This window comes from Polypterus senegalus, chromosome 6, assembly GCF_016835505.1.
Source record: "Polypterus senegalus isolate Bchr_013 chromosome 6, ASM1683550v1, whole genome shotgun sequence".
NCBI lineage: Eukaryota > Metazoa > Chordata > Cladistia > Polypteriformes > Polypteridae > Polypterus > Polypterus senegalus.
In genome coordinates this window covers 182,674,164-182,691,804 of record NC_053159.1, presented here as the reverse complement: position 1 = coordinate 182,691,804, position 17,641 = coordinate 182,674,164, and the positions used below count along the sequence as shown (strand labels likewise).

Genomic DNA, 17,641 nt, shown 5'->3' with positions numbered 1-17,641 from the left:
TAAATGCAATTTCCAGATATACTGTATTTTAAAATAACAGAGAGGAAGTACTGATGAAATAGGAAATCTTACAGGGAGTGATTTTGAGATTGTCAAAATTATGTTCAGGTATCTCAAACTGACCATGAATACTTCTGAGATACCCTTGAATTGCATTAGAGATATCTCAAAATATGCAGCAGATATTTTATAATTTGAAGGAACTTATTTTGAGATATTTTAAATTTTGGCTGGTTGGAAAAGCCAAGGTATTTGAAAAGCTGAACTACATTACATGATATATGAAACTACACTTTGAAATATCTTTTGGTGTTAATCTGGCTTGAATGAAAAAGTTGGGTTTCCTCCTTACAATGGTTTTTTATGATCTTTTGTCAACTATTTAATAATTATTTGATAATGTCATTTTAATTATCATTTTAACAGCTGACCAAAATCACGAAGATCAAAAGCATAATTACTCATATGTAGAAGAAAAGTCATAATATATATATATATATATATATATATATATATATATATAGCGCAATATTACTACAAGAGCACACACACAAAAAAAATATCATCCAGGAAGTCACAGAAGAATGCAGGCAAACATCCTTTCTTATCTCAGTTAATGTCGGCATTCATTATTCCACCATTAGAAAGACACTGGGCAAAAATTGTATCCATGGAGGAGTTGCAAGGTGAAAACCATTGTTAAGAGGAGCATAAAGGCTAATTTAACATTTATCAAAAAACACCTTGATTACTACCAATAATTTTGGGAAAATTTTGTGTAGACGATGAGTCAAAAATACAAAGGCATCTGGTGTAAAGCTAACACATCTTTCCACAAGAAGATCATGCCCACATTCAGACATGATGGTGGCAGTGAGATGGTATGGGGATGCTTTGCTTTTTCAGGGCGATACTTTAGGAAAGCATAAATTCAGCTCTCTTAACCTTTTCATGACTGATATCGTCAGTAACTTTCTCTCTCAGGACTTCTGGAATTTTTTTTTTATCAAAGGCATGGTATACTGCCTGTTGAGACTATTAAGAAAACTTGACAGTGCATGAAAGGTTGCATTTGAGTGATGTTTAGATTCAGTAGGGTTGGCAGTAAGCAAGCCTGTGTGTGTCTAGTCCATTTTAACCCTGTTAGTTAAATTAGGTTCACTGGTTGATTGAGTGATTAAGGGGGCAATTACTTTTTCTACATGGCTGATATCGGTGTTGGTGTACTTTTTTACATCAATAAATCAAATGATCATTCAAACACAGGGTATTGTGTTTAGTCTGGCTGTCTTTGTATTATACAAAGTTTGTTTGGAGATCAGGAACAATTAAGAGTTATGAATAAGCAAAAGCAACTGAAATCAGAAAGGGGGCAAATAGCTTTTCACAGTACAATATGTTGTATGTTTCCCCATTTGTGTTTAAATGTTATGCAGTGTGTTTTTGTTGCTTTTCTTTCTTTCTTATAATGTTAATAACTATTGTATAGAATGCTGGGCTCACAAACAAAAGTACAGTTAATACAAGTAAACTTAATTGACTATCTTTTAATGTTCATTTTTATAATCTAATTTGTCAGGGCTCAGCCCTGAGTGGGGAGTGAGCACAGCAAGCAGCAAAAGCAAACGTGATCTCAACTGCAGAGTCCACAAGTCTATGTAAGATAAATGAACCTGTGAACTGTTCACTGACCTACTGTATTACTCTGTCCACTAGGTTGCTGTGTCTCAAAGTAGCTGTTAGTAAACTACCAACGTTTTTAAAAAAAAAAAAAAAAAAGAGACTTGCATATAAAAGACATAAAAGACAACTATTTACTGAGTTGGTTTGGGTGTTATTTACTTACTATTTTATTATTTACTTATTAAATATGGATTTGTAAACATTGAGAAAAATGTAATCTATATAAAGACTATGTACAGTATATATTTGTATTTGTCCATCTATGCATTTTTTTTTTTAAAGACTGTAATCAAGCTTGGGGTCAAAGAGGACTAAAGCCCTACATATTGTTACACTGACATACATATACACACACACACACACTCGACTATACACATACAAACACACTACTGCTTGGATGTTTTTGAACTGTTACTGCAGCTATAATATTTCTTCCCCCGATTATTCAAAATAATATCTTTTCTAAAAGAATGTGTGAAGAATCACAAATTCTGTGCATTATTTACAGGAAGTGATTAAGGTAACAGTACAAGAAATATAGTAGATAAATAAATATTAATCTTGCATGTAAAAAGTAAATTAACCATAATCTGTCAATCAGAAATGTAAGCAAAACCAGTACTAAAAAAGTATAGGATGCAAGATAAAAGGCAAACTATCAAGGCAAAGATTAAAGGCCCTCTCCCATACAAATTAGACATATACCTAAGACTATGGTGAATCTACTTACATGAAGACATCTTTCAAAACCATACTACAAAGCCAAATGAAAAAAGAACATTAAAAATAAATGAATGACTACATGTAAATGTCTCCAGATATCAGCTGCGAGGGATATTATCCATGTTAATACAGTACAGTAAGGACACAACACAGACTGAATAACAATGGATTTGGTTAAAGGAAAGAAGAAGAAAAATTTGTTCTCAAATAAAGAATTTTACTTTTCATATTATTATGACAAAAGACTGTATGGATGATCCTGGAGAACTATGAAACACTGGTCACAGGATATAATTAATCTTGCTGGCTGCAACAAAAAAGCCATGCCTAATCATCAAAATAATTTTATCCCCACTGGTCAAGCATGCTGGCAATGTTATGATTTGGGGCTAATTACCCAACAATGGGTGCGGATGCCTAAATATCATGGAGAAATCTTGTAAAATCTTCTGGATGAGAATATCACACTCATTTTCTGTCAATGATGACAGAATTTACAAAGATGAGGTCTAACTGCTATATAAGTGGCACCAGGACAATAATCTACAATATTAATGTCATTCAAACCAAGGAGCTGGCCATAACCTTCAGAAAGAAGAACATATTTCCATAAATAGTGCATCCGGAAAAAATTCACAGCGCATCACTTTTTCCACGTTTTGTTATGTTACAGCCTTATTCCAAAATGGATTAAATTCATTTTTTTCCTCAGAATTCTACATACAACACCCCATAATGACAACGTGAAAAAAAGTTTACTTGAGGTTTTTGCAAATTTATTCAAAATAATAAAACTACAAAATCACACATACATAAATATTCACAGCCTTTGCTCAATACTTTGTCGATGCACCTTTGGCAGCAATTATAGCCTCAAGTCTTTTTGAATATGATGCCACAAGCATGGCACACCTATCCTTGGCCAGTTTTGCCCATTCCTCTTTGCAGCACCTCTCAAGCTCCATCAGGTTGGATGGGAAGCGTCGGTGCACAGCCATTTTAAGATATCTCCAGAGATGTTCAATCGGATTCAAGTCTGGGCTCTGGCTGGGCCACTCAAGGACATTCAGAGTTGTCCTGAAGCCACTCCTTTGATATCCTGGCTGTGTGCTTAGGGTCGTTGTCCTGCTGAAAGATGAACCGTCGCCCCAGTCTGAGGTGAAGAGCGCTCTGGAGCAGGTTTTCATCCAGGATGTCTCTGTACATTGCTGCAGTCATCTTTCCCTTTATCCTGACTAGTCTCTCAGTTCCTGCCGCTGAAAAACATCCCCACAGCATGATGCTGCCACCACCATGCTTCACTGTAGGGATGGTATTGGCCTGGTGATGAGCGGTGCCTGGTTTCCTCCAAACGTGATGCCTGGCATTCACATCAAAGAGTTCAATCCTTGTCTCATCACACCAGAGAATTTTGTTTCTCATGGTCTGAGAGTCCTTCAGGTGCCTTTTGGCAAACTCCAGGCGGGGTGCCACGTGCCTTTACCATACAGGCCTGATTGGTGGATTGCTGCAGAGATGGTTGTCCTTCTGGAAGGTTCTCCTCTCTCCACAGAGGACCTCTTGAGCTCTGACAGAGTTACCATCGGGTTCTTGGTCACCTCCCTGACCAAGGACCTTCTCCCCTGATCGCTCAGTTAAGATGGCCGGCCAGCTCTAGGAAGAGTCCTGGTGGTTTCGAACCACTTACGGATAATGGAGGCCATTGTGCTCATTGGGACTCTCAAAGCAGCAGAAATTTTTCTGTAACCTTCCCCAGATTTGTGCCTCGAGACAATCTTGTCTCGTAGGTCTACAGACAATTCCTTTGACATCATGCTTGGTTTGTGCTCTGACATGAACTGTCAACTGTGGGACCTTATATAGACAGGTGTGTGCCTTTACAAATCATGTCCAATCAACTGAATTTACCACAGGTGGACTCCAATTAAGCTGCAGAAACATCTCAAGGATGATCAGGGGAAACAGGATGCACCTGAGCTCAATTTGGAGCTTCATGGCAAAGGCTGTGAATACTTATGTACATGTGCTTTCTCAGTTTTTTTATTTTTAATAAATTTGCAAAAACCTCTTTTTTCACGTTGTCATTATGGGGTGTTGTGTGTAGAATTCTGAGGGAAAAAATGAATTTAATTCATTTTGGAATAAGGCTGTAACTTAACAAAATGTGGAAAAAGTGATGCACTGTGAATACTTTCCGGATGCACTGTACATCAGAGGGAATGCTGTTGAAAGAGTGAGCAGCTTTAAATTTCTTGGAGTGACAATCATTACTTAAGTGAGGACAACACATTTTGACTCCAGTATCTCCTCTTGCTCAGACATCTGAGGACAGTTCACATTTCTCCATCTGCTCTTATCATCTAAAAGGGTACAGTGGAGTCATCCTCACTGACTACATCACATTCTGGTGTAACATCTGCTAAGCACTGTTCAGGAAGGGGTAGAGGTAGCACCGGCTATTTCAAGCAATCATCCGTCTTCTATCCATGACATACTGTATACTGCACCATACCCACCGACTTAAAAAGACAAACAGATATTGCAGATCACAGACCTGAACAGACTTTTTCTCACTCCTCCCTCTGGCAAACAGTACTGGACCACTTACACTTGCACCAGTAGATTCAGGGATAGCTTTTACCCGCAACTCTTAAGGTTTCAAAACAGTCAATCATGTGAATTAACCATAATACTGTAATATAAAAAACAGTGCAAATAAAATTATAATACTTGCAAATACATATTGAATATAATGCTCAAGTTTCCTCCCACAGTCCAAAGACATGCAAGGGAGGTGGACTGACTTTGTTAAATTGACCCTAGTGTGTGGATACAAGAGTGTGTTGTTGTTTTGTGTTCACCTTGTAATGGACTAGCGTTCTGCCAAGGGATTTTTCATGACTTGTGCACAATTCTTGCTAGGATATTCTCCAGCTTCCCCACAACACTGCCTTGGATAAGGGGGTTAAGAAGATGGATGGATGGATAGATACAGAAACACATTATTTTTATTTGAGTTATCATATTTTAGTAACTGTCCTAAGGATACACGCAAGATTAAATTCCATTGCTCTAAGTCAGCAACAAAAAGGTTGACTTAAAGTTTAAATATGAATCTTTACTTCCAATATTACCGTCAATACATTGAATAGTTACACTCTCTCTCATATTATTTTTATATATATATATATATATATATATATATATATATATATATATATATATATATATATATATATATATATATATATATATATATATATATATATACTGTATATATTAATATAATATAATTATATAAAAATAAATATATATAAATTACACACACACACAGTTGCTCTTGGTAAATCAAGCCAAGATACCATACACAATACATACAAACATACATATTCAATAACATACATATTAATAAAAAAGAAAAAAAAAAAGACACAGTAAGGCAATTCATAATAGATAAGTGATCACTTGTTAATGAATAAACTGCACATTATTGAGTCAGTACTGACTTTGGTATTATTTGCTAGTTAATATTTAGAAGCAGAGCATAAGCTCTCAAACTCATGTCAGACATCATCTAAGAAATTGTCCAAAAGCAGTTAGCAGCTCTTGGCAGTGAAGATTGACACACTATTCAAAAGATATACAGGAAAAATTACACACCAGTTTTTATACCAGCTACAAAAACAGCAGGACCAGTAAAATGATCAAGGAAAGAAATGCCAGACACATACTGCAACTGGAGTGAGTCACAGGAGGACTGGCACACATTCAGAATCACTGCAGTATATCAAGTAAGTCCTCCTCTTTAGGCAACAGTTTGATCAAAGCGCACAAAAACGTTATTTTCAGAAAGTGAAGCAGATTACAGCCATTTACTCAGATACTTCTAAGAAAAATACACACAATTCCTACACATAGCATATTAAAAAAGAGATAAAAAGCACAAACACAAAAATGACTATTCCCTGGACATAAAACATCACCATCATTAATATCAGTAAAATCATTAAAATGACAGGAATAAATGTGCTTTGGAAGTGTACAGCCCAAGTCCAGATCTAAGCTCAATAAAAATATCGTGATAATGCCTTAAAGTCAGGTATTTCTGCAAAACAGCTTATAAATATGGAGCTGTTGATGCTGTTTGTTGTAAGACAGAAAGTAAAAAAGAAAAAAAAAAAAAAGATGTCAGAGATTGATTAGAAGCAAGAGGAAACTTTTGTTGCTCTCATAAAGAAGCTGGTAAAAAGTATACTGCTGCATAAAGAACTGAACAGGTTTAATTGTAGTTTCTGCTAAATACATTTCCTCCATTACATGAGAGAGGTATGCAGGAATATAAAAATATTTTATATGTCTGATATTTAAGCTGCTGTCATTAAATACTGAAGTTTTAACAAAATATTTTTGGTCATCTATGTAAGGTGTGAAAGAAGAAACCCTGTAATAAATTATTTTAGCATTTTATATATATATATATATATATATATATACATACATATATATATATTTTCCATTATATACTGTACATTTATAAGAAATCATTTTCATTTAAGTGAGAACACATTATTTTACATAAAAATGCTACTTTTTTTATTATTACCTTACACAATGAATTAAACATATCCGGTTACAACCCTCCACATACTGTAGTGACAAAAAAATAAATAAATAAAAAATAAAAACTGCTGACATGCAACTGAACCATTGAGGTCAAGTTACATCCATCTGGGTATCTGTCATGGAAAGAAGAAAAGCTATTTCAACCAGTCTCAGTTCAAAAGGTTAATAAAAGAGATCCTTCAGGGTTGCAAAGTCAGACAGAAGACTCTGCAGCAATTTGGCCTAAGTCATTTGCCTTTATCCAAATATACATCCTTATTTAGTAGAAAAGGGTAGGCAATTTTTCCCCAGTCAGGATCTTTTAATAAACATAGAAAATGTTTCAGTTACTAAATTAAGTCTACTTTATGCTGGACGCTTCAGGATATTTCTACATTTTAACTAAGGCCGTACAGTATTGCAGGTGTTGAAGTTGCCTCACAGCTCCAAGGAACAGGGTTCAAATTCTGGCCTAGTTTTTGTTTGTTCTGATTTTGCATAAACAACTCCTTCTATTACTGTTTTCAGGGTACTCTGGTTTCATTCCACATCTAAAAAGATGCATTTTGAACTAATAAGCAACACTAAATTGCAAAAGTAAATGCAGGTGTATGCATAAGCATGTCCTGCAATGGTGCAATTGCTGGTTTTGCACTACCTGCAACCAAATAATGGAAAATGACTGCTCACAACAAATAATAAAACAGCAAAATGACGTTATTAGTTATTTGAACAGGAGACCACTTGGATACACTGAGGTAAAAAAAAAAAAAAGGGTCAGTTGATCAGATGTAATCTCTTTCCAGTCAAAAAAATACTGCAAAAATTAGGTTGCCAAAGTGGACAACATACTATTTTATTGTGCACATATATCATTTCCCTCCATCTTTAAAGGCTAACCTTGATAAATTTGGGGGTTTCATCTTTGTTCTTTTAGTTGCTGGCAAACTTTACCATGTCAAACTACTGACTTAATAGAGCTGGTAAATTTCTTTCAATCCTTTAAACAGATCAGTACATTTTATCTATGATTACGGTTACAGCATATACATACTGGAAGTAAGAATTTATAAATTGTTTAAGAACATCAAGAAATCATAGAGTAAGGAGTGAAGTGGAGCAAAGCTGAAAGAGGTTAACTCTATGTAGTGATTGCATTGTAAACATGTAAAGCCAATGTCATATTATCCGATATTTAGTCATTGGGAATGTTAGAACTGATGACTGATTTCATCACGAGACCATGTCAATATAAGGCGATATTAGACTATGGATCTTTTCCAGCAATTTTCATTTATAGCTTTTATTTATATAATTTTAGCGATTCAGTGACAGTCAGTGGTATGCTCCCATGAAACTAATTGTGACTCATTTCAAAACCTGTTTAATTTTGTTTTTAGCCATTGGAGTAGGCGCTGCATGCAAGGCAGCTGACAACCAATGAATGCAGAAGTACAATACCTACAATGCAGCAAGGAAAAAAATCTGAAAATTTGGACTTCACAAACAGAATAGAAGCTCATTTGTCTGATGTTCTGTGTTTTACATACCACACGAAAGAATGGACAAAAGAAAAAGGAAAAAAAGCAGAAATTCCAGCTCAACTCACCGTAGCTGTTAACGTTTCAAACAGCAATCGGTACATCAGGCAGCACGTTTTTGGCTATCAAAAACAGGGGCAAGCAAATCTGTTGTGAAATATTAGCCAGCGATACGTTAATTTAATAAGCACAGCGATTTTCAGTCACGTAAACTGGTATGTTCCAGCAAAGAGATCAGCAACTATAATCAGCACATGTGACATATCCTACAACTATCCATCCATCATCCAACCGGCTATATCCTAACTACAGGGTCACAAGGGTCTGCTGGAGCCAATCCCAACCAACACAGGGAGCAAGGTAGGAAACAAACCCTGTGCAGTGCGCCAGCCCACCGCAGGGCACACACTCACAAACACCCACGGGACAATTTAGGATCGCCAATGCACCTAACCTGCATGTCTGTGGACTGTGGAAGAAAACCAGAGCACCCGGAGGAAACCCACTCAGACACGGGGAGAACATGCAAACTCCACGCAGGGAGGACCTAGGAAGCGAACCCAGGCCTCCTAACTGCGAAGGAGCAGCACTACCACTGCACCACCGTGCCGCCCCTATCCTACAACTAAAAGTCACTAAATGTGACAAGAGCTTGAGTGTCAATCACATACAGCAAGCTTTTCAAATAAGTGATGACAAGGAGTGTTAGGTAAGTTAGCCCTTTGCATATAATACTTGTAAACTAACTGGCAAAAGGATGGTCCAAATTTCATTGGATGATGGAACACAGGAGAATCAGTCTCCTCAGTTCACATGGTTCAAGATGGAAAAAAAGGAAGTACAATGTGTTCCAGAGATTACTGATCACAAGAGATCAGTACTCAAAAGATCTCAAAGATAAAAGTACTCTCCAACATATGGCAATAAGAAAAGAATGAATAGGTATTATAAACAAAGCGTGGAAACTGTAAGTCAAGTTCTAAAATACTGGTAAGCTGAACTATACTGCATTTCTAGCGTTGCCTATCTATGTTTTCTTTTCGTATATATATATATATACACACACACACACACACACAAGTAAAATAAATGCGTAGAAATATATGTATACTGTATTCTTACCTGCACAGCAAGGGAAGAAGCGTGATCTGAAAGCAATATCTGATCATCTATTTAAAAATAAATGCATGAAAATTACATTATTAAAGTGCATTTAACACCACTGAATGCCCTTTCTAAGATGGAAATATAAAGAAGTCCTGCTGAAGCCCTAAATAAGTATTTATACAAGCAGAGTAAAGGTAAGTCGAAATTGAGGTGGTTGCTTTCATTAAATAAGTGTTGCAAACCTTGTCTTTGGCTGTCACAAGAAAGAAAGATGACAAGTTCACTGCAATAAAAATTCAATGGATAGAGGACTGGGGCTGGTAACTATTAGTCTTCATTACTTTGCAGTCCTCTGACAACTGTAGCATGCTGCTGAGCCCCAAATGGGGGCTATAATGTGATCTTATGATATATGAAGAGCTGCTAAAGGGAGCCTGAACCATCCTACTCTGTTTTAACAGTTTCCCCCTCTTATGCTTGCTTTCCTTGCTTTTTTCTCCCCCTTCTCCTCTCCTTGCCAGAAGCCTGCTTACCACAAGTCTTCAATAATATGCTGCCTCAGCTGTTAGTGCAGTAAATCTACCCAGCCCACCCCATCGTTTGCTTGGCTGCCTACATTGGCTAATAGACAGGGTCAATAACAAAATAAAGCATCCTGTATTCTCTGCTGATGGGGGGTGTGGGCCAGGGGAAAAGCATACAGAAATATTCACCTTATGGAACTTTAAAAAAAAAAAACACGATTAACAAAACTGAAATAACAATCCTTACACTACTTGTTTAGCCTCCTCTGGTACAATAAATCTATAGAATCCACACAGAAGTTCATCATCATCTCTTTGCACATAAACAGCAGCACTGTTAATTGTTAAATGAACTACTCACCCTTCAGAGGCTGATACAGAGTTGCATTTTCAGGCCATGGTTCAACAGCTGTAAGAAATAAGCAGGAAGCAGTTTAGTACGCTTGCAAACAAAGCTTTTATAGCACTGTTTAGCTGTATGCCACAGTGTTATGGTAGGAAGCTATCACTACCTTGTGCTTTTGTCAACAGACAGTACACATATTCACAAACATGTTTATGTATGCCCATGCAAACCATTATTGCATTACTTATTAAAAGCAAAGGATTAGGTATTGTTTTTGTTGTTTTTTTTGTTTATTAATTCATTGTTTAAAAGTACTGCCAACACAGGAAATGTTGAAACACTGAATATATACAGAAAAAAGTGGTAACACACCACATTGGCCTAAGCCTTTAATGTGAATTAAAAAAAGATATTCCCGGAACATCGCATATTAAAAAGTCAAGTACCTTAGTAGTATAATAATAAGAAAAAAAAACGGACAATGCATATTAATCAAGAATTACTCTTTAATGAAATTAAAACAGAATAAACCCAATTCCAAACTATATTTATTCCACATTACACTTGGAATAAATGGTGAGAGGTTCAGGAAGGAAGAGTAAAACAGCCAGCCAAAGTGGAAAGTGTACAAATAAAAGTGAGTGACAAGGATGCTCATGCAGATTTTGTGTGTTCGGTCTTTGCAAATGACAAAGATTTTAAAATATTCAAAGCTAACAATGTTATTAAATCTTAATTTTTATATTATGTGAAACTAAATGATGGCATTTAAAACTAACCCTTTATCTTCCCTTTTCTAAAGGTTGCCTTTTGACCCCATTCTAGATCTTTTCATTTTCTCTAGATAAGCTTTCCTCTCCCACATTACCTTTGCATTTTTTTATTGTAAATTATTGTATTTGTATTTTTTGATAGACTTTCCTTTTTTCCACCACCACTTTCTTCTAATAACCAGCTTCCCAACACTATCCCTACTTCACTACTACCACTTCAACTGATAGGTTAAAGTGATGAGTTTACCTCTTGATTGTCCATAACTGATTACCAAGTGAGGAGACAACCGATGATGCTACACAGAAAAAGCTGCAGGACCAGGCTGTGCTGACCAAATTTTTGATGTTCTTTTTTACCTGTTCAGTCTATGACTAAAACTCCATAAAGCACCTCTGCTGTGGAAAACATTCTGCATTGTTCCTGTTCCAAAGAAGGTAGGCAATTCTTAAGCTAATGATTACAGATCAGTGGCCTTATGTCCCACATCATGAAGCCCTTTAAGAGGCTGGTACTGGACAATAGGAGTCCTCTTGTGCAGTTTGTCTGTCGATCAAAGACTGAAGTGGAAAATGAAATTATCTATCTGCTCCATAAGGCTTACTTCCATCTGGAAAAAGCTGACAACACTGTATAGTTTTTTAATTTCTCCCATCCCTTCACTACCATCTGGCCATCTCTGTTAAGGGGTAAGCTCAGAGATATGCAGGAAGATGGACCTATTGCATCCTGAATAATGGACTATCTGTTAGGCAGAAAGCATCTATATCTGATAAACATGTGAGTGACACTGGAACACCACAAGGAACGGTACTGTCTTTTTCTCTTCACCCTGTACACCACTGACTACAAAAATAACACCAGGTCATGACCCTTGCTGAAATTATCTGATAATGCTGCACTAATGCGGTGTATTGACAAAGGGGATGAGACAGAGTATAGAATCAGGTGGAAATCTTTTTATTTTTTCTTGGCACAAAGAGAATCGTCTTCTTTTCATTAACATCAACCAAAACAAGGAACTAGTTATTGATATTCGCAGTACTGAAGTGCTTCTACATCCAATCACAATTCAGGTAATGGACGTGTAGATGGTGCATTGCTACAAAAACTTAGGGGTCAATATCAATGACAGGTTAGACTGGTCTTGTAACACAGAGGAATTATATAAGAAAATGGAGAGGAAACCAAGTTTAAGAAACACGGTCTTAGGAGACTACACTACTTTAATGTGGGCAGAGACGTCCTTCACGTGCTTTCCTACGCTGTGGTGTGCTGAGCCAGTAAAATCATTTCAAGAAAAGGCCAGCAAATCAACAAATTAATTCATTAAGAAGGTGGTAGTAGCAAAGGAGAGAATGAGAACAAAACTGACTGCCATTATGAAAGTTACTGCACATCTCTATGACACACTATTATTCAGAGACAGACAACAAATAATTCAAGTGTGTGTTAAGAAATGCTACTGTGGCTTCTTTATTCTGTGAACACTGCACCTCTGCCCAGTGGAGGCTGGATGGTCTTTTTGTCTGGAACCCCTACCCCCCTTTTTTTCTCCAGCTAAACTGAAGTTTTTATTTTTATTTTTTTTATCCACCCTGGCCAACTGACCTTATCATCAGACTGTCATTTACAAACTTAAAAAAAAAAAAAATCAATTCTGTATTCAATGACTCTATTTCTCTTAACTATATATGTATGTTATGTAAGTGTGCATCATTTATTTTTGAATAATATTTGCACTTAACTATTCTTATCTAATTTTTTTTCTTTGCGTGTAACTACTACTTTCACGTTTTGCAAAACGCTTTGAACGATATTGTTTGTGTGGAAATGTGCTAAAGAAATAAATGTTCTTATTGTTTATAAAGTCACATTGTGACTGTGGCTGTTCTTTTTATCTTTAGTCAAGTCAAAAGTTTTCTATCTTTTCAGCATTTCTGGTGTGTATTTGATGGAAGCCGTCGTTGTTTGTTATAATACATATTTATTTATTGTGCTTCTATAAAAAGTAAAATTGCTCCAATGGAACCAAATATGTGCTTTCTGTTTATTTTCAGCATATTCCACTTCAGATACATTTAAGAACTTTAAACAGTTGAAAGGTGTTTCTAATCTAAGGAATTAGCCTGGTCCTGATATAACATGTCTTAATTAGACAGAGGGTGGGACTGGACCGCGTGTCTGCCTGGGGGGTTGACAACCGGGATCCCGAGTTGTTTCGTCGTGTAGTGGGTGCAGGAACACGCTGTACCAGTGCATGCTCCCCAACCTGACTTGACTTGAATTAGACCGAAATGTATTAGTGTGCCTGCAGTGTGCTGGCACCCTGCCTGGGGTAATGTTTCCTGCCTTGTGCCCTGTGTTGGCTGGGATTGGCTCCAGCAGACCCCCGTGACCCTGTAGTTAGGATATAGCGGGTTCGATAATAGATGGATGGATGTATTAGTGTGCATATAATAAACCTTTTACTTTCAACCATTTCAAAAGTCTGCAATGGACCGGTACCACGTCCATGGCTGGTTTCTGCTTTGCACCTAATGCTGGTTCTATTCCCCATAACCCTAAATTGGATTAAGAGGGTTTGTCAATGTTATCTTATTACAAAAGTAATATATCTAAATAGAATGAAGATATTTAAAAAGATAAAACTAGTAATCTTTTCAATTGTAATGTGACTGTCAAAGAAAGATCACAGTTTTTGGGTAACTTTTGCAATTGTTGTGAAAGTCAGCTTAGTTTGTTTTTTTCCAAACATGCACAAGTGACGTCTTTCACCTCTCGTGCCTGTTGAATGACCAATATATGCTAAATCCGGATTCCTTTCTCATTAAGGATAATGGAAAGATAACTGACCTACACTGGATTTTCCTTTTGTTATTTTGGTTGCTTTAAACTCTCAATTTTCCCTTTTCAGTATGGGTAACACTCTTTTTAGATTTTCAGCCAATATCCTGATAATTGTGTCCCTAGTGTTGGCATACACTACTTAAAAATGTTAGTAGTAACTTAAAAATAATACAGCTTTATTTTAACAACTAAATAAATATTTTTAAATATTGTGATTAATTTAGACCAACATCTTAAGACTACATCACCTGCAGCCATAAAAGTACAATAAGTGCTGGAAAGAATAAATGCCCACGGAAATATGGCTGTGATGCATGTTTCTAAAACAAAGTACTTAACTTAAAGGTTCACTTATATGAGAGTTATCTACAACATATCAGTAATAAGAACAAAAAAGTGGAAGAACATTTGGCAAGGCAGAGTACATTAAAGAATGTCTTTTAATAACCACTGAGGGTAGTGAAAAATCTAATATGTTCAAACAAATTATTTTATCATGAAATACAGGCTAAACCTGCGAGTGTTTTGTTCTATTCAGCTGAACTAAGAGTTAGTTATTGAGCTTGCTTTAATGTTTCATTGGCTAAAATGGGTTTTCTAACACTGACACACAAGTTATTTGGTCAATGTATTACATTTACAGCCTAATTAAACTTACTATATGATTGACAAAAGATGTCACACAGGACATCACCTGCTCTAAAACCTTCACTCTGATAAATGATTTAGGTCATTTAAAACTTAAGAAGTGGTGAGGCAGCCTTTTGCTGTTATGTAGAAAAATGAGAATACTTTACCAATAGAGATGCATCAGAATAACACTGTGGGTCATTTTAAAAAGCACCTAAAAACCAACTTTAACTTTGCTTTTTTGCAGCTATATCTTAGTTCTACTCTTAATAGACTATACATGCACAGAATTGTTGTTTTCTACAATGAATTTACAATCATTAATATCTACTATTTCTGCTTTCTTTTCCATTTTTTCTGTGGTGACATTTGGTACCACCACCACCTACGTAATCCAAGAACTGTGCAACTGTTTGCGATGCTCAAATGAAACCAAATACCCCAATTATCCACCTGACCCACTGTATCAAATTACCTAGGACAAAGCCTACAAAACAATAAGGAACTAGATAATAACACTTATGTTAGGAAGAATGGCCAATCCTTGAGGGTTGGTCTTTTGGCCTTAGTGTGTGTGTATGTGCATATATATTTTTTATAATGTTTTATTAATATATCATCTATCTATATCTCTATCTATATCTCTATATATCTATATCTATATACATACACACACACACACACACACACATACATACATACACACATAGTTCTAGTGAAAAGTCTCAGCACACCCAGAAATGTTTCTGATTGAAAGTTATTTGATCAAAATACCATTACATTGATTTAAAAATATAGCCAACACATCTCTAGTGTTGCTAATAACTATTCTTACTTGAAATGACTGATTTTTATGTCATTATTCACCTATGTCTGCAAAGCCCCACATTCAGCAGCTATTGTTTCAGTGTCTTAATGGCAAACTCCCTAGCTTACCCCTAATTAGTCATTTTAAATGCTAATTGGTTAAAAAAGAAACCTTTGCAATTGCATTAGCATTACTCATGGTTAACAGTGTGGGCAACCGTGATCTAGAAAGATACAAAAGCTAAACTACGTATATTAAAATACACCTGCAAGAGTTAAACGTCTGTGCCACTGAGAAAAAATGTCAATTCTCTAAATTTATTTATAGGTTTTAAAATTTGACTTGTCTTGATGCTTAACAATCTGACATACATGTAAAATTGGGCTTACCTTGCAGAGGTGTGCCTAATTTGTGATCATAAATTACAAATTTCTTTTCCAAACATACTTTTTTTCAACAACTTGTTATAGGGAGGTGGACTCTATTTCAGAATAATAGGAAGGAATCAGCTCTAAACAGAATGACAGTTTATCATTAGCCAATCCAACTCTACTATTAAAATATCTTATTGTTTTTCTCCTTTTCCTCCTGGATAGATGTTTGACCAGAAGTAAAATTTGAATATGCAGGCTGAAAGAAGAAATGAAAATAAATAAAAGATAAACAGGTCAAACAGAAAATAGCTTAAAAGTGTCAGCTGAGCATGGAATATATATGGCTCTTAATTTGTACTATAATATAAATTACTATGTAAAACATATTCTGAAAAGGAAATAATTCATGTAAAAGATGATTGACCTACTTAAAAAAAAATAAAAAAAAAAAATCTGATTAATGCATACAATGGTATGTAAAGGCAAGACAACACTGTAAACAGTATCAGCAGATCCCTGAAATGCTTATTACATTTTCAATTTTTAAGCATGTTATGGTGCCAATTTCCATAAAACAAAAGATATGAAATTGAGGATGTTTAATTGAACTTAAATCAGGATGGTGGAGCAGTGCTTAGCAATGGTTTCATACAGCCTTACGAGTCTAAGTTCATACATCTTCCTAGTAGAGCTTACACAGTTTCAAGTGCTTGCATGGCATTTTTTTTCCTCACTTTTATATTAGGATTATCAATTTTATGTTGTGTGTGCGTATAAATGAAAGTGTCCTGTGATAAACTGGCACTCTGTCCAGGGATGGTTTATGTTCAAAGCTGATGGGACAGGTTCTCAAGCAATGACATTAATGAGACAGAAAAAGGACTTATGAATGGCTGCATTTAGCATATTAAGCTATGCTGATGCAGTTGCTATTGTTGCTACCTCACAGCTCAAGGTACATGCATACATATCTGAGTCCAGGTCACATCCATGTGCAGATTGTCCTCTTGTTTGGGTACTTTTTCACTAGGTAGCCCAGTTTCCTCTCACATCCCATATCATGATGGGATGTGAATGTTCCAAACTCAGCAAAAATATCCTTACACAAAGTTTTGCAAGAAACTGGAACAAACTCACAAGTTAGCAAGCTGAAGCATTAACCATCCATCCATCCTCTTCCGCTTATCCGAGGTCAGGTCGCGGGGGCAGCAGCTTAAGCAGAGAGGCCCAGACTACTCTCTCCCCGGCCACTTCTTCCAGCTCTTCCGGGAGAATCCCAAGGTGTTCCCAGGCCAGCCAGGAGACATAGTCCCTCCAGCGTGTCCTGGGTCTTCCCCGGGGCCTCCTCCCGGTTGGACGTGCCCGGAACACCTCACCAGGTAGGCGTCCAGGCGGCATCCTGATCAGATGCCCGAGCCACCTCATCTGACTCCTCTCGATGCGGAGGAGTAGCGGCTCTACTCTGAGCCACTCCCGGATGACTGAGCTTCTCACCCAATCTTTAAGGGAAAGCCCAGACACCCTGCAGAGGAAACTCATTTCAGCCGCTTGTATTCGCGATCTCGTTCTTTCGGTCACTACCCATAGCTCATGACCATAGGTGAGGGTAGGAGCGTAGATCGACTGGTAAATTGAGAGCTTTGCCTTACGGCTCAGCTCCTTTTTCACCACGACAGACCGAT

At 36.5% G+C, this 17,641-nt stretch overlaps 1 protein-coding gene across 1 annotated transcript in view; it reads right to left on the bottom strand.

The window, feature by feature from the left end:
- Positions 1-17,641, bottom strand: part of mtx2 (metaxin 2) — a 59,386-nt gene that overhangs the window by 24,508 nt on the left and 17,237 nt on the right. The window contains exons 2-3 of the mRNA XM_039757707.1: positions 10,542-10,589; positions 9,672-9,718 (exon numbers count right to left, since the gene is read on the bottom strand). Coding sequence (XP_039613641.1) covers positions 9,672-9,718; positions 10,542-10,589 — 95 coding nt within the window. The remainder of the gene's footprint in view (positions 1-9,671; positions 9,719-10,541; positions 10,590-17,641) is intronic.